The sequence below is a fragment of the Oryctolagus cuniculus genome, chromosome 11 (assembly GCF_051225735.1).
Source record: "Oryctolagus cuniculus isolate XC-2025 breed Fujian yellow rabbit chromosome 11, ASM5122573v1, whole genome shotgun sequence".
NCBI lineage: Eukaryota > Metazoa > Chordata > Mammalia > Lagomorpha > Leporidae > Oryctolagus > Oryctolagus cuniculus.
The window spans coordinates 42350221-42376496 of NC_142877.1; the positions used below are offsets into that span (position 1 = coordinate 42350221).

The following is a 26276-nucleotide window of genomic DNA, read 5'->3' on the forward strand; positions in this document are numbered from 1 at the left end:
GGGCTGAAGCGGCTCAGAGCCGGGAAGCCGCCGAGAAGCAGCCTCGGGGCGGGCGCCGGGAAGCCGCGGAGATAAGAGAAACAGAAGTTTAGAAGTAAAATGAGAGAAATAGGAATGCTGGTAGATAGAAGTAAAATAGGAGAAATAGGAATGCCCGGAGATAGAGAAATAGAGAAAAATAAGGCCTCCCCTCAACATGGCAATGAGAGAGCTTGGATTCGGTCTGCCTGATTAGGGAGGTGGTGAGCACCTGCAGGCGGCTAGCAGCTTATGCGCTGCAGGTCACCGAAGACAGGCACAAATTAACATCAATAAGTCTCCCCACAATACCGCAATGAGAAGGCTTGGATTCGGTCTGCCTGATTAGTAAGGCAATAAGCACCAGCAGGCAGCTCGACCAGAGTATGAGCTGCAGGTCACCGAAGATAGGCACGTTATCAACACCAATAAGTCTCCCCACAATACAGCAATGAGAAGGCTTGGATTCGGTTTGCTTGATTGTTAGGGCTTGTAAGTACCTGCAGGCAGTTCTAGCAGAGCAGAGCATGCACTGCAGGGCACCGAACACAGGCACGCATCAGCGCCTAAAAACCTCCTCACAACATGGCGAAGAGAGGACCCGGACTCGGTTTGCCTGATTGGTAGGGCTTGTAAGCACCTGTGAGCAACTCCAGCAAGCAGAGCAGAGTGTGTGCCGCGGGGCACCGAAGACAGGCGCGTATCAACGCCAAAAAATAAAAAGAAAGGGGGATCTGTGGGGAGCAACCTGGACTGGACTAAGTTACTGGAATTAAGACTTATTCTGTGCATCTGCTCTCCCACAATATGGCGCTGGGAGAGGAGGCAACAGCTTCTACCCAGCTGCCTCTCACCAACTTGACAAGCTGCAGGAGCTGCTCCTGATTGGAGGAGAGCAGCGTACTCGGCGTGTGGGTAGCAGAGTTGGGATTGGTGGAAGAGGACTATAAAGGAGGAGAGAGACAACATGCACCAGGAACATCTAAGGGGAACACCTGAGGAACATCTGAGCAGCCCCCGAGAGAGCCGGCCGGCGGTATGCCGCATCCCCTGCGGAAGTGGGGAAAGTGGCCAGGGGGAACTGCCCTTCCACGGAGGTGGAAGGGACAGTAGCCAACCCGGGAAGAACCAGCAGCAAACCCGGGGAGGGCCGAGCAGACAAAAGAACAACGCAGGGTCCTGTGTCGTTCCTCCATGAAGAGGGGGAGCGACAACTACCCAAGTAGTCCATCCAAAGACATTTAGCTATGCTACTACACATGTAAATTCAGCCTCTACTTTTCTTCAAGTAAATATCTTGCCCAAATGGCTAATTGCACATGAGAAATGTCAAGAGATAAAAATGTGTGGCCTACTCAGTAAAACAATACCAAAATTTTTAAACCTAGTGGTTCCCTTTTATTGATGCTCTTGGGTGAAGTTCCTGAAAACCTATGAACTTCAATTAATGATATGAAACCACTCTATCTGTTTCTTTTACTTCTCAAAGCAACCTAAGTGGCAAATAAGACAACAGTTGTCATTTTCAGTTCCATGCTAAACAACAAGCTCAGAAAGGCTGACTCGATTCCCTCATCAGACAGTGAGAGCACAAGTCTGAGCCGAGGGTGGGCTCACTCTTCACATTGCTTCTAAATCCAAATCTGTGTCACTCTTTCATAGGAACCACTTTTCTCAATTTATTCAAGAAGCGAGATGTGTGGAGAGTGACCAGGGTAGATTTTCCGTGGACCACATAGCTCAGCCGTGTGTCTACACTGAGTAACTAGAATTGACAGTGTTGGGGTAGAGACAGGGGCCTGGGGTTTAGCAATACAGGAAAGAATGAGTAAAAAACTAAAATCGAACATGGTAGCACCTTCAGGAGATCATTGCCAGTGTGCAATAGCACACCGCACTCTTGAGCAGCCGCACTTGAAAATCATCATGCAGGACTCCGGTGTGCACATTTGCAAGTTGAAAAGGCATTAAAAAGGTCTGAAAACTCTAGGCATGAAGTGTCTCTTACCCTCAAGGCTTCCAACCCTAGATCCTCAAATACCGTTAGCAAATAATAATAGACACAGAGATATGTAGTTGTCAGAGAAATGTCACTAGGCCAGGAATCAGATAGAAATGGCAATGGCAATCTGGGGCACTGATTGGAGAAGGGTCTGGCGTCAGCATGATTGATTAGCAACTGTCAACATGAATATCAGAAAAGAAGGCAGCAACAAATGTGCTGGCTACCTGCAGTCTCCCTGTAGCTGTAGGTATGATGCTTATCTTCAATGGATGATCCAGGAATTCGAGCAGTCTTCAAAAACTTTGCAGGAAACATGCATTGTGAAAAAAGCGTGTATGGATTTCAAACTTTTCTGCACAAAAATAAACTTACTAGTTTTTTGATGTCTATATATTTATTTTCATCTACGTGGAAGGCAGACTGAGGAGAGAGAGAGAGAAAGAAAGAAAAGAAAGTCTTCCATCTGCTGTTCACTCCCCAAATATCTGCAATACCAGGAGTGGGCCAGAAGCCGGTAATTCTACCTGGGTCTCCCTCACTGGTGGCAGGGCCCTAAGCACTTGAGATATCATCTGATGCCTCCCAGAATGTATTAGCAGGAAGCTGGACTGGAAGCAGAGTAGCCAGGACTTGAAACAGCACTCTGTTATAGGATGCAGGCATCCCAAGTGACACCTTAACCCACTATGCCTCAGTGCCCTCCTCAGCTTACCTCTGAATTCCAATTTCCATGAACTTTTTGAAGCACCCTTATTTAACCCACTAAATATTTTTTCCTCAACTACATTTTAAGAGCCGAAACACAACTCACCCAACCAAATCTTCCTGTATGATATACTGTAAGAGTAGTTCTTAAAAAACAACACAAGGAGAAGGGGTGGCCACTATTGTGGTATAGCAGGTAAAGCCACCACTTGCAGCGCCAGCATCCCATATGGGCACCAGTTCATGTCCTGGTTGCTCCACTTCCAATCCAGCTCCCTGCTAATATCTTGGAAAATGCAGCAGAGGATGGCCCAAGTGCTTGGGCCCTGCACATGCTAGGAGACCTGGACGAAGCTCCTGGGTCCTGGCTTCAGCCTGGCCCAGCCCCAGCTGTTGGTGGTCTTCTGGAGAGTGAACCAGCAGATGGAAGATCGCCCTCCCCGCCACTCCATGTGTGTGTCTCTCTCTCTATCTTTCCCTCTCTCTGTATAACTCTGACTTTCAAATAAATAAATTTTAAAAACAACAACAATAACAACAACAGCATTAAGGAAATGTCTTCCTTCTTAAGACATTGCATATTTCCATTTTCAAACTAGTTCTTGAAAGTACCATTTTAAACTAGCTAGAAACCTCTAATTAGGGCTAATTATGCTTAGGGTAATAAAAATTCATCATTGTCAGCGAAAAAAATTCCTAAGTGTCTAATTACCCGAGACACAGTCATAGTGACTCAGGCAGGCACAGTCCTTGGGTCTTAAGGAGCCAATGACTCAAGACAGAATGTCCACTTTGACCAATAAATGGACTTTTCTCAATTATCAAGTCATTTTGAAAGAGCCTCATCCACTGAGGCTTCTTGTTATGAAGACTGAATGATGCCACACTCAACTCATGAGCTCTCAGAACATACCTGCTGCTACAGATGGTGTGAGAGGATGGTATGTCAGAGTTCAGACCCACTCCACTGGAAAAATTCTTGGTCCAATGATTGTCACCATCCTGGAGATGATACCTGCTGGGCATAGGAGGAATTGAATAAAGCACCCCTCCCATGAGTGTGATACATTTCTATTAAAAATCTCTCTGGGGTGAAATCCTCATGTGCCTGGTATTCACTGTTATTGATGTCTTGAGGAAGGAGGGAAGGGAATGGGTTGGGATGCAGAGGAAATAAAATTGGCTATGAATTGGTCACTGCCAAAGCCAGGGGATGGGTATATGGAGTTTCATGCTATTTTGCATGATTTTTATATCTTCTATAATAAGAAGTGAATTTGAAAAGCATAGAGCATAAAATAAGCAAGAAACAGAATTGGGACTTTAGTTTGGTGCTTACTGAAAAGCTTGCAATGTCAAATGAGGAGGCAACAGATGCCCAAATTACTAGAGTGAAAAATGTTGCCTAGGCCAAAATAGCACAAGAAGTGCTAATGCACATTGAGCAGGAACTATTATTAAGGCACTGTTTTAAGGACTTTGCATGTATTAATTCAATTGCTTCTCATAATAACCCTCTAAAATAGATAGTACCGTGTTATCCTCATTTTGGAAACTGAGGCACAGAGCGATTAAATAACTTGTGCAGTCACACAGATAATAAGCGGTGGAGGGTTTGATGCTAGTTAGGGGGTCACTGATCTGAGATTTGAAGGAAGGTAATGGATGGAATTGAGGGAGGGGGCAAATGTGCTCCAGGGCAAGGGTACAACTGAGGCAAAGATTGGGAGACAGGGAGGTGTAGGGTATTTCAGGAGGTGGCCTGGATACCTGGTCTGGCAGGTAGAGGCCAGTGCAGGGACTGGCATTCTAAGGACTCCTGGAAGAGGTGGGACACAAAAGTCTTTGGGAAAAGGAAGGAGAGATGTGGTGGTTAGGTCAGAAACTGGGTGAGGGGAATAGATGAGGGTCATTTTCCCACTGCACTCAAGGAGGGTTACCACCCACAGGCTCTAGGAGCCTTGAACCTGCACTTGCCCTCAGCCAGAGCAGGGTCTGCTGTTGATCCAGCAGGAGCCCCTTACCAGCTGTGCAGCCACCAAGACTTGCACCAGGTTCATCAGGCGTTTTCTGAGCATGGGCATCCTACATGGTGCCCAGCTCTGTTTTGGCAGAGTTGGGCTCATGAGAAATGCCCCTATCAGCATGCACCAAAACCCCAATCAAGATGGTGGGGGGGAGGTGTCACAGACAAGCCGTGGGCTGTTTCTGCCACACAGCCTGCTGCAAAGGCCACTTAGAATGCAGCAGCAATATCTGCCCAGGAAATGTGATGGGCCTACACCACAGCAAAGTAGAAAATAGAGTACACAACAGGGACACCCTCAAGCAAGCGAGCAGACTGTCCACCTTGGCTGGGAAAGCAGGTTCAACGGCAATGCGTCTGTCCTGAGTTTTTCCTGATTCATCAAACCATTATGTCACACCTATGTGCATGTTTCCAACTTGTTTCCCTTCAAGTGTACATTTCTCTACAAGTATATTTAAAGCTCCAAGCCAAGGACTCTTTTTATGAAAACAAGCTTTACACATACATAGAACTGCTCTTAGGGAGCTGTATATTAGAATGTCATGATTTCAGTCTGATTTTGTAGACTTTTTTTGCAGGCAGAGCATGCATACTTATGTTACCATGAACCACATAATAATCACATACAGTATTGGAACTCCAGGGATATATTTTGACACACAGCTGAGAAATGGCGGGGGGCAGGGGGTGGAGAGTACAATCTTCTCCTAGTTTGCAATCAGGGAAATAAATCTGGACAAACAAAATAATAATAATAATAACCCAAAGTACAAAATGGTAGAAAGTAATATGCACTTAATGAATGTCCTTTAATGTGCAAAACAGATAGAATTGATTTGCTGTGTGGGATCAGGATCTGGCATCATATTTCCTTCCTTGATGGCATTCAATAAATATCGATCAGCCGGCTGATGGATGGGTGGCCTACCTTTCAGCCGTGCTGAGACGTTGAGTGGCCTTGACATCTGTCCATTTTAGAGCTGTCGGCTGCTTACAAGGTTTGCAGCCCACGCTTTGTCAATAATCTTGCAGCCTCGCTCAGTTTTAAGTCAATGTTTGCTGATGCATCGCAGATCTCTATTCCATTACTGTGCTGTTGTCCATAAAAATCCCTCTTGCGTAGCATTTCTTTGACAGGCATTCACACTGAAATGTCATCTCTGCCACCAGCAATATTTATGAAGCATCAGAGGATGTGGCACACTGTGTCTTCGTAAGCCCTAAAGAGTAAGGGTTTCTGGATTAGATGCCATTGCTGGCTGCAGAAAGTTTACTATAAATTCAGGGAGAGAGAAGACATTTCTTACTCAAGCAACCAGAAAGGGAGAGGGAGGAAGACGAAATGGATGCTGAAGAACATTTATCTCTATGGGTGCTAATTTGATTGATAGCCTTGGTTAAAGCCTCAAATAAGAGCAAATTTCAGTGACTAACTTTCCTTGCTTATTAAAAGTCGTATTTCATCTTGAAGACCGCGGCACGACAGGAGGCAGAGGAACATGTGTGGAACATGGCCCTACAGGCTGGCAGTTCCCACACTCACGGAAGCGGATATTTTACTCTGGTGACTCCTCGTGGCTCAGGAATAGATGAGCGTTTCTCCCTCATGGCTTTGTAGACTAATTCTGCAGTCACCTCTCAGATAATAAAATCCCAACTATTCTCAAAGACTTAATCTAACTTTTCTTCATCTGAGCCTCGAGGCTTCCTAGTGAGTTGATAGGAGCTCCTAGGAGCTCCAAGGTTGCTGCTTGTAACCACCCCTCTCTAAATCCAAACCAGAGCATGGTGACATCCACCAGAGGGCAATTCTGTTAGTTATTCAGAGCTAGTAGAGAAATACCAGGCTTTTTTGTTTCCCATTTCTAGTCCCCTACCTGGACTGTGCAAGTCTTCATCATTTTAAATGTTCCCTTCATCTAAAACACACACACACACACACATATATATATGTATATGTATATATATATATGTGTATATATATATATATATACAGATTGAGGGATTATGGAGAAAATCATAAGATTCTCAAAGAAATACTTCTACATTGAAAGTTAATCTCGTATGCATCACACAGGGGAGATTTTAAAGTCCTTGAGTGGTTTTAATTATATATAGTGAAGAGATAAACAGCAGATAATGGCTGACAAATGCAGTGTTATGCTGCTTGCTTGGTATGGAAAAAGTGATCCCTGAATCAGTTGCACCATCTCTAAAAATGGGCTCTCATGTTGCACATTTGTTTATGCTGAGAATTAGAGACATTTATGAACAGTGTTTGGTATAGAGCATGGCACAATGTAGACACTTCCAGCAAACATAAATGTGAATTTAAGTAAAGATATTTCTACCGGAGCTATGTAAAATATTCTCCAAAGACACAGGAAAGTAGGAAAATCAACACCAAAGGAGTGGACAGGTGGCCCAACCATTTAGCCACCTTTTCAGACATCCATTCTCTCGTGGAAGCCTTTAACAAAACCAGGTAGCAGTCAGCTCAAGACTGAACTTTCTGACAAGGCTCTAGTACTGTGCTTCTGCACTGCTGATTAAAAGGGAAGTTACATACAAAGATACTGCCTGGACAGGAGACAAGATGAATACATCAAGAGAATTGAAAAGCCTAGCACCCAGCCTCAGAAAGACAGAGAGCTCCTCACTTCTCCGGAAGCTGTGGCTGCTGGACCACAGACCGGGTTTTCCACAGACGTAGCCGTGCACATTCTCAGCTGTCACCTGTTGTAACCTGTCCTATATAACCCATCCATTCTCTCCTGTCCTAACCCATAGGCTCTTTTTTTTTTTAAGATTTATTTATTTATTCGAAAGGCAGAGTTAGAGGCAGAGAGAGAGAGAGAAAGAGAGGTCTTCCATCCGCTGGTTCACTGCTCAAATGGCCACAATGGCTGGAGCTGCACTGATCCAAAGCCAGGAGCCGGGAATTTCTTCCTGGTCTCCACGCTGGTGCAAGGACTTGGGCCATCTTCTGCAAATGGCAGCTTTACCCACTACACCATAACGCCGGCCCCACCCATAGGCTCTTGAAACTTCAGAGTCTGATCCTATAGAGATCATTGGGCATTAGCCAACCAACATGGTTTATGTAAACTAACTGGGGAATCTCTGCATTTCAGTTCTAAAATAGCTAACACTGACACTTAATTCTAAAATACGTGGCTCAAAAGACTGCAGCTGGCACTGTGGGACTTTGGCCATCGAAGAGTCTGTAGACCAAGGAGGCTAGAGACTGGAGAACAAAGACAGCTTCATGTCCATGAACTTGGCCAACTTGATCACTAGCTTGCTAGCTAAATTTACCTTCCCCTGGTTAGCTCTGTGAATACAGACACCTGAAGTAATGTTAAAGAACCTGGATATGGAATACAGAGCTGAAGATTCAACTGAAGCAACCAAAGCACCCACAGCCAGGAAAAGAGCACAAGGGAGGGGAGAAACCCCCACCTCAGAATTAAACTGCAGTTCAAAATGCCGAAGGCTCTGAACCAAAAATGCGCCCAACAAAATTAAAAATCATGACCTGAATTTAAAGCAGAGGAAAATAATTTTGTGCTGTCTTGAAAAAGAGTTTAAGAGAACTTAATTTCAAGTAAGTTACTTGAAATTTAGTTTTCTCAAAGTGATAAATGCATCCATTTAAAAAGATGAAGAAATATGAGAGACACAGGCGAAAACAAAAATACTAATGTGAAAAAGAATCAATTACCAGGAGCTCTGGTCCAGCCCCAGCCATCGCGGCTATTTGATGTATAAATCAGTGAATGGATGATTCTCTCTCTCTCTCTCTCTCTTCCTCTCACTGTGTGCCTCAAATAATTCAAATAATTAAATAAATCTCTTTTTAAAAAATCTAATGTATGGAAAATATTCTAGCTTCTAGAATAAAATTCCAATAAATTGGATAAAATCTTGCCTGGGTGCAATTTAAAAAAGTAATTATCAAATTGATGATAACATAGTCTCTTTATAAAAAACCTACAGTAAGCATTCCTCTTTAAGTCTGGGACAAGCTGAAAGTGAGGCTCACCATCTCTTACTTGACATTCTGCATTATCAAATCATTGTAAATTTAAGAAAAGATGTGAGAAAATCATAGCGCTTAGAAGAGATGTAACTGCAGCCCTGAATGAATAAAATGACACACTAAGCTCTTGATGAGAAGATGGAACAATATAAAGGTGTCAAGTTAATCACTGCGATTCCCCTTGACACTTCAAGAGTGTTTCTCAGTGGAACTGGGCAAAATGATCCCAACCTTGCTATGGGAAAGCAAAGGGCCACGAATAGAAGGCAAAGAAGGAGAAGGAAGAGGCAGAGAGGAGGAAGATTATGAAGGTGATGAAGAAAGAAAAAAGAGAAGATCAACAACAGCAGAACAGCAGTGAGGTGGGCAAAGCTTTGCCTACCAGATATCAAAGATATGAAAACATTAAACCATAATGATCATGAGAGTGTAGGATTAGCATAGAAGAGGCAAAAAGATCAAAGAAACAGGAGAGCTCAGACACCGGCTCCGTGTAATGGTTAAGGAATCTCTTGGGACACCCACATTCCACATCAGATGCATGCCTCCACTCCCAGTTCCAGCTGTCCGCTAATGCACACCCTGGGAAGCAGCAAGTGATGGCTCAAGTACATAGGTCCCTGCCATTCCCATGGGAGATCTGGATAGAATTCCATATGAGCACCAGTTCCAGGCCTGCCAGCTCCACTTCTGATCCAGCTCTCTGCTAGGACCTGGGAAAGTGGTAGAAGATGGTCTAAGTCCTTTGACCCCTGCACCCATGTGGGAGACCTGGAAGAAGCTCCTGGATCCTGGCTTTGGATCAACTCAGCTCAGCCATTGCGGCCATTTGGGGAGTGAACTGGCAGATGGAAGACTCTCTCTCTCTCTCTCTCTCTCTGCCTCTGCCTCTGCCTCTGCCTCTCTAACTGCCTTTCAAATAAATAAATCTTGAAAAAGAAGAAAAAGAAAAAAGAAAAAGGTTACCTGACTAGTAATGAGAAAATGAGGTACCATTTCACACCATCTGAGTTAGCAAAATGGTAGAGGTGGACAAGAGTAGGGTAGGATGCCCAGCAGCAGGAACCCTCCCACCTGCAGGAGGTGGTACACAGCCATACAGTCCACATTCACTCCTACGTAATGACTCCAGAAAGCCTCCTACATGTGCACAAGTGACTGATACACAAGGATATGGCTTTTCAAATTATTTACAGGGGCCGGCGCTGTGGCATAGCGGGTAAAGCCACCACCTGCAGTGCCTGCATCCCATATGGGCGCGGATTTGAGTCCTAGCTGCTCTACTTCTGATCCAGCTCTCTGCTGTGGCCTGGGAAAGCAGTAGAAGATGGTCCAAGTGCTTGGGCCCCTGCACCTATGTGGGAGACCCAAAGAAGCTCCTGGCTTCTGGCTTTGGATCAACAGAGCTCTGGACATTGCGGCCAATTGGGGAGTGAACCAGCAGATGGAAGATCTCTCCCCCCCACGCCAATCCTTCTCTCTTTGTGTAATTCTGACTTTCAAATAAATAAATAAATTTTTTTGACAGGCAGAGTAGACAGAGAGAGAGAGACAGAGAGAAAGGTCTTCCTTTTCCATTGGTTCACCCTCCAATGACCGCCGCGGCCGGCGCACTGCGGCCGGCGCACCGCGCTGATCCGATGACAGGAGCCAGGTGCTTTTCCTGGTCTCCCATGGGGTGCAGGGCCCAAGCACTTGGGCCATCCTCCACTGCACTCCCTGGCCACAGCAGAGAGCTGGCCTGGAAGAGGGACAACCGGGACAGAATCCGGCGCCCCGACCGGGACTAGAACCCGGTGTGCCAGCGCCGCAAGGCGGAGGATTAGCCTAGTGAGCCACAGCGCCAGCCTAAATAAATAAATATTTTTTAAAAAAATCTAAAGTGTGGGGGCCGGTACTGTAGCACAACAGGTAAAGCCTTAACCTGCGGCACCAGCATCCTAAATGGGTACTGGTTCAAGTCCCAGCTGCTCTACTTCTGATCCAGCTTTCTGCTAATGTGTCTGAGAAAGCAGTAGAAGATGGCCCAAGTGCTAGGGCCCCTGTACCCATGTGGAAGACCCGGAAGAAGAGCTCCAGTCTCCTGGCTTCAGCCTGGCCCAGCCCCAGCCATTGCGACCATCGGGGGAATGGATCAGGGGATGGATGATCTCTGTCTCTTCCATTCACTGCGCAGCTCTGACTTTCAAATACCTAAGTAAATCCTTTTTAAAAAGTTCTAGGGGCCAGCACTGTGGCATGGTAGGCTAAGCCTACACCTGTGGTGCTGGAATCCCATATGGGCACCAGTTCAAGTCCCAGCTGCTCCACTTCCGATCCAGCTCCCTGCTGATGGCCTAGGAAAGCAGTGGAAGGTGGCCCAAGTGCTTGGGTCCCTGCACACACATGGGAGACCCAGAAGAATCTCCTGCCTCCTGGCTTTGGATTGCCCCAGCTCCAGCCATTGCAGCCATTTGGGGAGTGACTCAATGAGTGGAAGACCTTTCTCTTTTTCCCTTTCTCTGTAACTCTCAAATAAATAAATAAAATCTTTAAAAAAAAAACCTAAAGTATGGAAAATATTAATCTTTGATAGATCTGGATAGTGCTCAAGTGAAATGCGTGTGTTATTCACCAACACTGTATTATTTAATATTTCATAACTTAATATTGTTTAAACAATAAACATAAGCCAAAATGGAAACACTAAAGTGCAAGAATTAACAGAGCCACTGAACGCACCAGCTTCAAAGTGTGTGTTATATCCACAGATGCCAAAAGTTCGTCAAACACACTGCAACACCTAGGAAGAGGGAAGCAGATGATACTTGTACAATTACACAAAGTAGACATTTTTTTCTGTTCATCAAAGACTGCATTCTTCTGATCCTTGTCACCCAAATATCTCTTTACATGACATCCCTAAAATTAGTTTATTTCACCTTCTTGTTTGAATTTCTCTCCCAAAACAGGAAACAAGTAGCATCTAATACTATCGAAGAACAAGTTAATAAGAATAAAATTAAAATGCACTAGTTTGGCTGGCGCCGCGGCTCAATAGGCTAATCCTCCTGCGGTGCCGGCACACCGGGTTCTAGTCCCGGTCGGGGCGTCGGATTTTGTCCCGGTTGCTCCTCTTCCAGGCCAGCTCTCTGCTGTGGCCCAGAAAGGCAGTGGAGGATGGCCCAAGTGCTGGGCCCTGCACCCTCATGGGAGACCAGGAGAAGCACCTGGCTCCTGGCTTCGGATCAGCGTGGTGTGCCGGCCGCAGTGCGCCGGCCACAGCGGCCACTGGAGGGTGAACCAACGGAAGGAAGACCTTTCTCTTTGTCTCTCTCTCTCACTGTCCACTCTGCCTGTCAAAAAAATAAAAATAAATAAAATTCACTTGTTCAACTTCTAGCAGCTCCAACAACTAAATCCCCAAAGTCATAATGACTTAATGTTGTAACACAGTAGAAGTTTATTTAGCATTAGCTACTGATCCATCCATGTGGTCCCAGCAGAACAGCTTTCCTGTAAGCTTTAATTCAGAGCTACACACACTTTCCACATGTGACACACACTCCCAGCATGTCTGTACTTGTTTGCATCAAACTACATGAGAGAAAGAGCAGGAACAGTCACTTGGGAGGCAAGCCTAGAAGCAGACATGCCATCTAATTAGCTAGCCTCAGCCAGTCCTCAATAAATAGACATAATGTTGCATATGGTAAATGTATACAATTTATATCAATTTCAAAAGAATGAAGTCCATAAAAGTAAATATTTTTGAAATACCAAAAAAGAGGAGCTGGTGCTGAGGTGTAGCAGGTTACACTGCTGTTCGAAATGTTGGCATCCCATTGACACCAGTTGAGTCCCAGCTGCTACTCTTCCAATCCAACTCCCTAGTAATGCACCTGGAAAAGCAGTGGAAAATGGCCCAAATACTTGGAACCCTGCACCCACATGGGAGACCTGGATGAAGTTCCTGGCTCGTTAGGGTTTAACTTGAAGGGGAAGTCTGTTTTGGATGTGGTTTTCATGGTACCTTTTGTTCTGAATGCTAAATTTGTTTGGTGTAGTGGTTAAAGTGCCCCTTAGGATGCCCACATCCCTTGTAATATGCTTGGGTTCGAGTCCTGGCTCCTCTGTTTCAAATTCTAGTTTCCTGGAATGTGCATCCTGGAAGGCAGCAGATGATGGTTCAAGTACTTGGGGCCCTTGACACCCACATGGGAGACCCAGGTTGACATATTGGTCCTTGGCTTCAGCCTGGCCATCCCTGGCTGCTGTGGGCATTTGGGGAGTGAACCAGTGGATTGGAGATTCTCTCTCTCTCTTCTTCAAATAAATAAAATAAATCTTTTAAAAAATGTGAGAGTCTAGCTTGCTAGCAATATTGAAAATGGAAGATGAGCCAGTGAGCCACCACTTCTCACCAGTTTGAGCAAAAACAGCAGGGTGACAGCACTAAATGTTGACTGAGCAGGTGTAGGGGACCGTTACTTCTGTGGATCTGAAGCAGGCTGGGCTCACTAGTGTGCTCGTGGTCAGCTGGCAGGCTGGCTGTTTTAGGATGTCCTCCTCCCATGTCTGTGGATGGCTGTCAGCCAGGGTTAGAAGCATGAGGGGTTTTATATGTGTCTCATCCCCCAGTAGGCTAGCCCAGGCTTGTTCCTCTGCACCTAGGCAGGGCTCCAAAAGAAAGAAGAAACATCACAAAGGCTCTTAAAGCATGGGCTCATCCCATCCAGCGCAATTTTGTAACCTAAACAAGTCACAAGAGCAGTCTAGACGCAGGGCAGGGCAAATACACTTCTTCATGGAAGGAGCAAGAAAGCCTCATTGCATGGACCCAGGAGACAGGTAGAAACAGCACATCTGTGACTCCAGCCACTCGCCTCCCGTTTCCCTGTGTTTGAAGGAGGCTGATCACGAAGCAGGGGTTTCCCTCGCCTCCTACAGCCCTTTCCCCTCCTCATTCTTGAGGCCAGAGGGAGCTACAGAAAGTTCTTAGGAGGGGTCGGCGCTGTGGTGTAGCAGGTTAATGCCCTGGCCTGAAGCGCTGGCATCCCATATGGGTGCCAGTTCGAGACCCGGCTGCTCCTCTTCTGATCCAGCTCTGCTATGGCCTGGGAAGCAGTGGAAGATGGCCCAAGCCCTTGGGCCCCTGCATTTCATGACATTCAAGGCAGCAAGTACCTTTTTTTTTTTTTTTTTGACAGGCAGAGTGGACAGTGAAAGAGAGAGAGACAGAGAGAAAGGTCTTCCTTTGTCCTTGGTTCACCTTCCAATGGCCGCCGCAGCCGGCGCACTGCGGCCAGTGCACCACACTGATCCGAAGGCAGGAGCCAGGTACTTCTCCTGGTCTCCCATGGGGTGCAGGGCCCAAGCACTTGGGCCATCCTCCACTGCCTTTCTGGGCCACAGCAGAGAGCTGGCCTGGAAGAGGGGCAACCGGGACAGAATCCGGCGCCCCGACCGGGACTAGAACCCGGTGTGCCAGCGCCGCAAGGCAGAGGATTAGCCTAGTGAGCCGCGGCGCCGGCTGTAGCAAGTACCTTTGCCTGAGACAATGGGGAAGGTGGGAGACAAGGGGAAGGCACTCGAGGCAGTGGGACCAAAACACACCACTTTGTTAAGAGACGTGGAGGCTGTGTTCCGTGCTTGTCCTTAGTGGCACCAGTGCAGCAGTGAAATGTGTCTGTGTGACCTTCTGGAGAGTCCGTGACATTCACCTCCCCACTGAAAGGCCAAAATCAAGGATTCAGGAACATCATTCAGTGTCTTTCATTTGTTCAAGCCAGGTCACATGCACATATCCTGGAGTCTTCAGTGAGCAGTTTTTAGGGTAAGGATGGCCCTCCGAGAATGTACCAGGTGGTCCAGTCATTGGACATTGGTCTCAGACCTGGCCCAACTATTTTTCTCATTGTGAGGATTGGCTCCTCTGAGTCTCAGCTTTGACACGGGCTGTTTCCTCCCAGCTCCCCTCTTAACTGACAACACACCCCACAGGGTTCTTTTTTTTTTTTTTTTTTTTAATTTTTTTTTTTTTTTTGACAGGCAGAGTGGACAGTGAGAGAGACAGAGAGAAAGGTCTTCCTTTTGCCGTTGGTTCACCCTCCAATGGCCGCCGCGGCCGGCGCGCTGCGGCCGGCGCACCGCGCTGATCCGATGGCAGGAGCCAGGAGTCAGGTGCTTTTCCTGGTCTCCCATGGGGTGCAGGGCCCAAGCACCTGGGCCATCCTCCACTGCACTCCCTGGCCACAGCAGAGGGCTGGCCTGGAAGAGGGGCAACCGGGACAGAATCCGGTGCCCCGACCGGGACTAGAACCCGGTGTGCCGGCGCCGCTAGGCGGAGGATTAGCCTAGTGAGCCGCGGCGCCGGCCGGTCCCACAGGGTTCTACACATGGCCTGGTTCCCGTCCAGCCACCCATGTTCTCACAGGTGCAGCTGAAGGCATCGTCTCTACGCACCTCAGGTCTCAGGAAGATTTTTACCAGTGTTGATTGTTAAAGAATCATGAAATCAGTGCTCCATTGAATCAGACATGTGGTTGATTTGACTCCGTGCAAGCAGAAACCAAATTTAATCAGTACCCATGAAACATCCATTTTTAACTATACATGTGCTGCGGAAGCTAAAAGATGTTTTCAGAAAACTAAAGGTGTTTTCATGGAAGTAGAGAGTAGAACAGTGCTCCCTAGAGGCTGTGAAGAGTAAGGGGCAAGGGATGTAGGGAGGTTGGACAACAAGGATCAAAACACAGTCACACAGGAGTAAATCCTAGTGCTATATAGCACAACAGGAGGGCTGCAGTTCACAGAAACTCAGCACACAGTCTACAAACAACTGCAAGGGAGAAGTTTTCATTTCATTATCCTGAGACGATCAATATGCATTGTAGAACTTGCATCAGATTATCTCACTGCACCCTATGAATATACCCAATTACTAGGCATCAATATGAAAAAGAAAATATAAGATATATGTATATAATTACATGCATATTCTATATGATTTTTTAAAGATTTATTTTATTTATTTGAAAGAGTTACAGAGAGACGTAGAAACAGAGAGAGAGATCCTCTATCCACTGATTCATTCCCCAGATGGCCACAACAGCCAGAGCTGCGCCAATCCGAAGCCAGGAGCCAGGAGCTTCTTCCGGGTCTCCCACGTGGGTGCAGGGGCCCAAGGACTTGAGCCATCTTTTACTGCTATCCCAGGCCATACCAGAGAGCTGGACCAGAAGAGGAGCAGCCGGGACTAGAACCAGCACTCATATGGGATGCTGGAGCTACACGCCAGGGCATTAACCCGCTGCACCACAGCGCTGGCCCCTTTGATATATTTTATATAAATATATACTCAAATATACAATATTTGGATGTATTTGTAAGTATGCAGTATAAATTTATAACCATAAATGTAGATAGACAAAAACACAAATGTATACTTATATTTATTTAAAGTACATGTGAAACAATACAAAGTGTACATATATGAGGTACTTCAAAAAGTTCATAGAAAAAAAGGAATTCAAGGATGTTTATATTGGTGCAAAAATATTTTGAAATCCATGCAGTTTTTTGTGTGGTATGCATTTTCCAAAACATTGTTTCTTTCTAAAAATAAAGCTTACTTTTTAGAACAGTGTTTAGATTTAAAGTAATATTGTAGGCCGGCGCCGCGGCTCACTAGGCTAATCCTCCGCCTTGTGGTGCCGGCACACCGGGTTCTAGTCCCAGTCGGGGCACCAGATTCTGTCCCAGTTGCCCCTCTTCCAGGCCAGCTTCCTGCTGTGGCCCGGGAAGGCAGTGGAGGATGGCCCAAGTGCTTGGGCCCTGCACCCACATGGGAGACCAGGAGGAAGCAGCTGGCTCCTGGCTTCAGATCGGCGCAGCACACCAGCCTTGGTGGGCATTTTGGGGGGTGAACCAATGGAAGGAAGACCTTTATCTCTGTCTCTCTCTCTCTCTCACTGTCTAACTCTGCCTGTCAAAAATAAATAAATAATTTTTAAAAATAATGTAATATTGTGAGGATAAAATAGTGAGTTTTTATGGGCCCTATATACCATTACTAACACCTAATTTAAGTAAGGTTCAATTAGTGACCAGTATTGTTACAATTAATGTTACTATCATTGGAAAAATATTGACACACTATTACTAACTATAACTAACATCCATATTTTATGAAGATTTCCTTTGTTTTTAACTTGATGGCTTTTTCCCTTTTTCTGAAATTATTTCATTAATGGAAATTTTGGATTAACATGTGATACTTGTCTGTTTTTATGGGGCACAAAGCATACAACCAGCCTTTGTACTTCCTTATTTTTCTTTGTGTTTGAAGCCTGCCAGCTCTGCTCGCCCAGTCCTTTATACAGAGTATCATACACTGTTGTGGAACTGTAGCTGCCCTGCTGCGTTACGGAACACTGGAATTTGTCACTGCTCTCTAACTGTGCTTTGGTGCCCGTTATCCAGCCTTGCTGTCGTCCCACTCCTCACCTTTGCCAACCCCTCGTACTCACTCCTCTTAGTTCAGAGTGATTATCTTTTTTTAACATTCGCATGTGAGAGAGAACATGTGGTGTTTGTCTTTCTGAGTATGGCTTATTTCACTTAACATAATGGTCTCCAATTCCATCCATTTTGCTGCAAATCTCAGGATTTCATTCTTTCTTATGGTTGAAAAATACTCCATTGTGTATATTTATCACATTTTTTTAACCCTTTTATCCACTGATAGACATCAAAGTTGATTCTGTATCTTGGCTATTGTGAATAGTGTTGCAATGAACATGGGCGTGCAGTATCCTTTTCACATGCTATTTCCTTTCCTTCAGATATATCCTCAGAAGTGGGGTAGCTGAGTCCTGTGTTAGATCTATTTGTAGTTTCTTCGAGGCACCACCATATTGTTCACCATAATGGCTGTACAAACTTGCATTCCCAACAACAGTGTTTAAGAGGTCCCTTTTCCCCGTGTCTTTGCCAGCATTTATCATTTTTTTGTCTTGAAAGAGCCATTCTTATTGGAGTGAGATGATACCTCATGGTAAATTTGATTGGCAATTTCCTGATGGCTAATGATTTTGAGCATTTTTCATAAATTTTTGGCCATTTGTATTTCTTCTTATGAAAATGTCTATTCATGTCCTTTGCCCATTTTGTAACTGAATTGTTCAGGTTTTTGCTGAGTTATTTAAGCATCTAAAATGATACCCATTGAAGTGAAATGGACACTATGAGAGACAATGACATGATCAGCCCTTGTCTAGACTGTTGAGGAACAACTTAATATTTTATTCCTTTTAGTATTTTTGTTGTTGTTGTTGTTGTTGTTGCTCTATTTGTTCTACATAAGACCACTGAGAGCCTTAATTTTCTTTAGGTCAATTGTTTTTTAAGATTTATTTTATTTGTTTGAAAAGCAGAGTTAGAGAGTGGAGAGACAGAGAGAGAGAGAGAGAGAGAGAGAGAGAGAGAGAGATTTTCCATCTGCTCGTTCACTCCCCAAATCTCTGAAATGGCCAGGGCTGGCCAGATCGAAGCCAGGAGCCAGGAGCTATTCCCAGGTCTTTCATGTGGGTGCAGGGGCCCAAGACTTGGGCTGTCCTCCATTGCTTTCCCAGGTGTATTAATAGGGAGCTGGATTAGAAGTGGAGCAGCCAGGGCCGGCGCCACAGCTCACTAGGCTAATCCTCTGCCTGCAGCACTGGCACCCCGGGTTCTAGTCCCGGTTGGGGCGCCAGATTCTGTCCCGGTTGCTCCTCTTCCAGGCCAGCTCTCTGCTGTGGCCCAGAAAGGCAGTGGAGGATGGCCCAAGTGCTGGGCCCTGCACCCACATGGGAGACCAGAAGGAAGCAGCTGGCTCCTGGCTTCAGATCGGCGCAGCGCACCAACCATGGTGGCCATTTGGGGGGTGAACCAATGGAAGGAAGACCTTTCTCTCTCTCTGTCTCTCTCTCTCTCTCTCTCTCACTGTCCAACTCTGCCTGTCCAAAAAAAAAAAAAAAAAAGTGGAGCAGCCAGGACTCGAACCAGCACCCATATGGGATGCTGGCTCCACAGGCAGCAGCTTTACTGGCTATGCCACAACACGACCTCAAAGGGAAACTTAACACTCTTACTCATTCTACGTGATATTGGCTGTGAGTTTGTCATATTCACCCTTTGTTATGTTGAGACATTTCCATGATCTTAGAAGATTCCCTATGTGCATAGATCTTAAAATTCTTTTTCCAAAATAAACTTAGCTTTGAATTCTATATTCCATGAGCACTTTGAAAGCTGCTTGTATTTCCTTTCTTTTTCTTCTTGTGGTTTTTTTTTTTTTTTTAGGTTTTATTTATTGGTAGTTAGAGAGAGGTCTTCCACCTGCTGGTTCACTCCCGAAGTTGCTGCAACAGCCAGGGCTGAACCAGGTCAAAGCCAGGAGCCAGGAGCTTCATCTGGTCTCCCACATTGGTGGCAGGGGCCCAAGCACTTGAGCCAACTCTGCTGCTTTTCCCAGGCCATTAGTAGAGAACTGGATCAGAAGGAAGCAGCCAGGACATGAACCAGCACCCATTTGGGATGCCAGTGTCACAGGTGGCAGCTTTACCCTCTATGCTACAACCTCTCCCTCTGTCTTGTATTTCATTATATAATATTTATTCATGAATTTCCACACTGTTTTTTCAGTTTTATTTAGCATTTTCTTCTGCATTTTGTAAAAAACTACTTTTTTATTTGAAAGGCAGAGAGAGAAACAGAGATAAAGAGACAGACAGACAGACCTCCAATCCACTGGTTCACTCCCCAAATGCCCACAGCAGCCAGGGATGGCCAGGCTGAAGCCAAGGGCCAATATGTCAACCTGGGTCTCCCATGTGGGTGTCAAGGGCCCCAAGTACTTGAGCCATCATCTGCTGCCTTCCAGGATGCACATTCCAGGAAACTAGGATCTGAAACAGAGGAGCCAGGACTCGAACCCAAGCATATTACAAGGGATGTGGGCATCCCAAGGGGCACTTTAACCACTACACCAAACAAATTTAGCATTCAGAACAAAAGATACCATGAAAACCACATCCATAACAGACTCTCCCATTAAGTTAAACCCTCTCAAAAAATCTCAAATGTTCTTTCCAAAACCTGAAAGGCAAGTCTATAAAACCCCAAGTTTTCACACAAGGCTGACCTGTGCTGTGACTATGGAGGTTACCCATACACAATACAAAGGGACTTCAAAAAGTTCAAGGAAAGTGGTGCAAAAATTTATTTTCGGGTGCAAAAATTTATTTGCAAAAATTTTTAAATCCATGCGTGATTTTTTTCATAATATGAAGTTTCCAAGAAACTTTTTTTTAACAATTTATTTATTTATTTGAAAGGCAGAGTTACAGAGAGGAAGAGGCAGAGGAGAGAGAGGTCTTCCCTCTGCTGGTTCACTCCCTAGATGACCGCAAGGGCCGGAGCTGTGCCGACCTGAAGCCAGGAGCCAGGAGCTTCCTCCAGGTCTCCCATGCAGCTGCAGGGGCTCAGGGACTTGGGTCATCTTGTGCTGCTTTCCCAGGCCATAGCAGAGGCCATAGAGAGCTGGATCGGAAGTGGAGCAGCTGGTCCTCTAACTGGCACCCATATGGGATGCTAGCACTGCAGGTGGCAGCTTTACCCACTATGCCACAGCGCCATCCCCTCCAAGAAACTTTTGATATACTATCTCATACAGAGTTCATTCTTGTTCCATAAATAATCTTGACTGCATCAGTTATGGATGTAGCACTTACTTTTGCTCATATAGAGAAGGGGGGGAGGTTTCCCTCGAATGTGATTCCTTAAGCACTAGTGCCATAGCTTTGCTTGCCTCCAAGAAGACAGCCCAAACAGGACGCTGGTCAACACTGCAGAAATGGAAACACCCTAAGGATGCACATCCAGTGAGGCCGTCACCCTCACTTCCCTGCTGGGCACTGGGGAAGTCCTCACCGCCCGTGTGTTCTGCAGGCGGTGAGCGCTCCACTCCAGCAGACTCGGTGATGCGACATGTCACCCCAGTGGACCAGGGCTGGGGCTGGCAGTTTCAGTCTGCCACACCTTCAGTGCCATCTGGGGCTTGAACAGCATTCTGACTGATTCAGAGTCTACTGCCACTTCACAAACCTCCCCAAAATGCAGCAGCTTAACAAAGAGAAAAATGGTGATTTGCTCCCAATCCTGGCAGGGTGAAGTGGGGACAGCTTGTCTCTCTCCACTGCTGCTGAGTGACTCGTCTGGGTCTGGATAATGAAGGTGGCGTCCCTCACACGTTGGGTGCCTCATCGCCTCATCTAAGGGCAGTAACACCAGGGAGGCTACTGTACCTCTCACTTCACTTGGCCTTGTGCATTCCCAGGCGAGCCCAACATTCCTGTACAGGACACCAGGGTTGGACGTAGATGCTGTCAGGCCACATAATAACTGTAAGAACCAACACCTCCTTCCATTCCATTCTCAGAGTCAAAGCCGGTCACCACAGCAGCCCAGTTCAGAGGCGGGGGAATTCACACAGGAGCAGATGAACCATTCGCAGACCTTTGGCATAAGGGAGGAAAGAGCAAGCAAAGGGAGAAAATTCAGGGAATTAAAGTGTCAGTTCACAGAGCATTCTAGAACAGGAGCTCTGAGAAGGCCTTGCCGAGAACGATAAGGCCAGGCAAGTCATGGAAAGATGGTCTGATGTCTGAGATGCTTAACTGGACAGCCTTGAAGTTGTGCGCAGAACACTGCGAGCCTCTGTCTCTCTGTTTCTGGGTGAAGACGGGAATCTGCAGTGTTCGGTGCATCCCCACGGAGGCTATGACCGAGTAAAGCACAGTAATGACCATGACCCATCACCGACAGAGTTACCCCTGGGTGCTGAACCGACCCTGAAAACAAGCACCGGCCCTCAGCTCCAGTGCTGCAGAGAAACCAGAGCTGTTTCAAGAAGCACACACCTGCCTTACCTTGTGTTTCATTTTCAGAGGCAACCTGTGTATTTTCTGTGGCAAGATGCTTTGAATTTTAAAGTAAGAATTGTAAGGTTGAGGATATCCTGAGATCCTCTTTATTACAGAAAACCCAAGGTCAAGAAAACAACTCAGGAAGTGGCAGCATTTTAGGCAGCCATTTGCAACGCCGGCATCCCGTACTGGAGTGCTGGTTTGAGTCCTGGCTGCTCCACTTCCAATCCAACGCCCTGCTAGTACTCCCAGGAATGCAGCAAAAGACCGCCGAAGTAGCAGAGCTCCTGCCACCCATGTGGGAGACGGAGATGAGGTCCCTGGTTCCTGGCTTCAGCCTGGCCCAGACCTGTCTGGGGCGGCCATTGAGGGAGTGACCAGCAGGTGGAAGATCTCACTTGCTCCCTCTCTCCCTGTTACTCTGCCTTTAAACAAATAAATCTTCAAAAGTCAACTGAAGGAAACAGAAGGACAGAGGGGAAGCGGGGTGGGCCCCATACAGACTCAGCAGCCGCTGGACGATTGCAAAGTGCCAGTGATGGAACATAAGGAACCACTTCCAAATTCCTCAGGTGCTGCATCTAATCCGTCTTCACTGTGTTCCCACAGCCACGGGACCCGATGTGCAGGAGAGGTCTCCGCTGCCGCCAACAACAATATCTGCGGGGTGGGAGTGGCGTACAACTCCAAAGTTGCAGGTAAGCTGGCCCTGGTAGACGGCAGGTGTCACTCTGGGCAGCTGGCCCCAGGAGGGATCACACCTGCTCTCCAGCTGGCTCAGGCCAGGCCCAGCAAAAAATATCCCTCTTGGGGCAGAAGCACTAGGATGCATTGATTTAGCAGGAGTGAAAAAATTCTGTGTGTGTTAACTTGCATGAAATATCAGTATAGTGTTGAATTGTAAGCATAAGATAAATACAGACAGCCCATGGATCATAAGCACCCAGTTTAAACTGGCCACACCCACATCACCATCAACACACAAGACGGCCAGCTCCCTCCCAGTTACTGCCCAAGTATACCAGGATAACCACCATCTTGTTTCCTAACAGCAAAAATTGGTGAGTGCCAGTTTGTGAACTTTTCTAAATGGAACTACACAGTCACTCCTCTTTGGTGCCCATGTTAATAACATTTTAATGAGTCCAGAATAAAAGGACATACAAATTCTTTGTAAACATACTCCAAACCCTTCAACTTTTGTGCATGATGAATCTCATCTTTAAGGACATATATTCTACCGATGAACTCTTTTTAACTTAATTTCATTTTATTTGAAAACCAGAAAGCCAGAGACACAGAGATCTTTCATCCACTGGTTCACTTCCCAGAGCAACAGTGTGGACTGAGCCAGCCCAAAGCCAGGAGCCTGGAATTCAATCCAGGTCTCTCACCTGGGTGGCAGAGACCAAACTGTGTAAGCCACCACTGACTGCTTCCCAGGGTGCACCGTGGTAGGAAGCTGAATCGGAAGTGGAGCCGTAACTTGAACCCAGGCACTCTAAAGCAATGCCAGCAACCCAAGCTCTCTTCCCCACTGTGCCAAATGCCCGCTCCTACCTAGTATCTTTTTACTGTTCACTGAAACGACTATTTAACGTTTCCTTTAGAAATGAGTGGCAAGTGGTAGACATATACGCTCCTCCATCCCCCAAAGTAAAGAGCTGGAGAGACAGAGGGAGGGAGAAGGAGAGAGAGAGACTCATAAGCCTTCAGTAAAACACCTGAGAACCCAGCGGCTCCTGGCTTATTCCGAGTGCTGCCTCTAATTGGTTCTTCACTTATTCTTAATTTATTCAGGCTGAGTCACCCAGCCTTGGTTTTCTTTTTCTTTTGCCTTCTCTTGTTTGTTGTTTTAACAGCAACTGTCTTGTTATTTTTTTTCCTAGCAATTTAATGGAACCGTAGACTTCCTTTGTGCTGACACTTGCATTTCCAGGGACCTGAATAGCACAAAAGTGACCTCAGCAGTCCCCCATTCACCGCTCCCAGCACTGTTTGCTGAGCGACTTGCCCCAGCAGGGTGAGAAACTGCACAAATGCAACGTCTGGAGATCTCTAAAATGCACACACAGTGCGCCTTGCCCCATCCCAGCATCAGCGTTAATATTTTATAAGCCGGGCTCCTGCTGGGGCAAATCAGAAGAGGGGAGGCTCTACTCACGGGGCAGAGCCTGGGTTTCTCCTGCCCCGGATTGCGTGGGCAAGGTGACTGGTGTTTCTGAACAGCGGGTTTGTAGCCAGACTGCCTGCAGAGTTGGGAGCAGCTACAGCTTCCGGGGGCCTGAGGGGCCGCCCTTTCCCTATCCGCTTCCACTCTCTCTCCTGTTACTTGCACTTCACACACCTGGACCGCTCACCAGATGCACCTAACTCACTCTCCTCTTCGTTTAGATTCGGGAAAGGCCAAGATCTGGGTGAAGCCAGAGGGAGGGGGTGGGGAAGGGAGGCGGAGCAGGGAGGGAAGTCAGCTGCTTTAGTGTCAGGCCCCAGGGGCTCAGGGGACCCCTTCAGAACTGACCCTGCAGGGAAGGAGGCTTGGGGACTTGACCCTCCCCCAGCTGCCATGTCCACTTGTTGGGGGTGGCTGCTGGGCCACCCACACCCGCCCCTGTCCAGCGTCCCTGGCTCTCCTGGGTTGAGCACAGCACCCCAGGCAAACAGCAGTGAGCCAGCCTGAGGACCCAGGCAGGGGGGGAGGGGGCCGCGACCTCTGCATCCCCTGCTGGGTGCAGCCTTACACCTCCAGACACCTTGGAGCCCTTGGGCCTCGCTGCAATGCTCTGAGCTTGCAGAAGCCAAAAATGGCGCCAGAAAAAGCGTGCCCAGCTTCCTAAAGAGCGTGAGCAGGCCACTCCTGGAACCCCAGCCGCGTCCTCTGTGCGGTGCACGCCGGCTCTGGCTGCTGTGCGACTGGGGCAGCTCCAGCCCCGTCCCTGTGACCTCCAAGGCTTCCTGCGAACTCTGGGTTCCTGGCAAGGTCATAACGAGTTCTTCTAGAAGGACGCCCGGCAACCCAAGGCGAGTTGCAGGCTCCTCGACCTTTCAGACTCAGGAGGGAACATTTTATTCATTCTGGATGGCAATTCTAAAAGTTGGCTGGTGTTTAATCATTTACTAAAAAATGCAAAAGCCGGCCTAAAAGCAGCCTAGCGTTCAGGAGCTGAGCTAGTGAGGTCTGGAGCGCCCTCTGGTGGCCATCTTGGATCATTGCTCGTTCCTGGCCGGCTCAGATTTAGGAAGGTGCCTGGCTTGTGGTGTGAAGTCTCCCAAAGTCTCTTCAAAAAAAAGTTTAAACTTACAGTGCTGTTCAACCTGAGCCAGAAATAAAAAGAAGACTCGAGATGAGATTAAAAGTTTATGAGATTAAAAGTTTATTCCTCTGAAGGGAAAAGAGGAAACGGAGCGCTGAGTTCCTCGTCTGTTGATAAACTGCTCATTTTTGCATCAGGGTTCTTCTTCATCGGTTTCCCGGCATCCTTAGCTTGTCTTTGATATTAGCCCCTGAGTCAGCACAAATAGCTTCTCCTAAAGTCTTCTTTAATTTTTATTTATTTGAAAGGCAAAGTAACAGAGAGGGAAGGAGGGAGAGAGAGACCTTATAATCACTGGTTCACAATACACACACACACACACACACACACACACACCAATGGCTCCAATGGTCAGGACTGGACCAAGCCGAAGCCAGGAGCCTGGAGCTTCATCCAGGTCTCCCAAGTGGGTGCAGGGGCCAAGCACTTGGGCCATCTTCCGCTGCTTTCCCAGGCGCATGAGCAGGGAACTGGATCAGAAGTGAAGCAGCCTGGACACATCTTGACGCCCACATGGTGTGGCATAACCCACTGCACCACAGGTAGTGACTTAACCCACTGCACCACAGCACCGGTCCCAAAGTTCTGCTAACTTCCACACGCTCATCTGCCTGGAATTCCACCTTCAGATGTGGTGCCAGATCCACCTTGGTTTCCCTGCAGATGCGGAGTCCGTGTCCCCACCATCCTTTGACTTATGGTGCCATCTCTGCCGCATATTCAATTCCCACACAGACACAGGTCAACCTCAGGGTGCAGATGAGAGGTCTTCAGAAAGTTCATGGAAAATATGTATTATGAAATAATGATGCTTGGATTTCAAAATTATTTTGCCAAAACAAACTTACCTTTCAGTTCCATTTTCTATTAATTTTTTTGAAGTTCCCTCATATAAACTAGATAAAACCGACCAGCAAATATAAATTAGAAAGTGTGGCCACTTGGGGAGTGGACCAGCAGATGGAAGATCTCTCCCCGCACCCCGCCTACTTTGTGTGTGTGTGACTTTGTTTTTTAAACGAAGAAACAAATTAAAAAAAAAAAAAGTGATTTTGAAAATAATTTGAAAACCACACTGTTGACCATTGTCAAAAATCTGAAATTTCTCTACCAGCAGTGAATTGCTTTCTTTTTTTTTTTCTTTATTTGTTTATTTGAAAGACCGAGTTACAGAGAGAAGCGGGGGAGTGGGGGTGTCTTCCATCCACTGGTTCAC

General features: G+C 46.7%; 1 protein-coding gene across 1 annotated transcript in view; it reads left to right on the top strand.

The window, feature by feature from the left end:
- Positions 1–26276, top strand: part of PCSK2 (proprotein convertase subtilisin/kexin type 2) — a 317876-nt gene that overhangs the window by 256349 nt on the left and 35251 nt on the right. The window contains exon 7 of the mRNA XM_002710961.6: positions 22356–22444. Coding sequence (XP_002711007.1) covers positions 22356–22444 — 89 coding nt within the window. The remainder of the gene's footprint in view (positions 1–22355; positions 22445–26276) is intronic.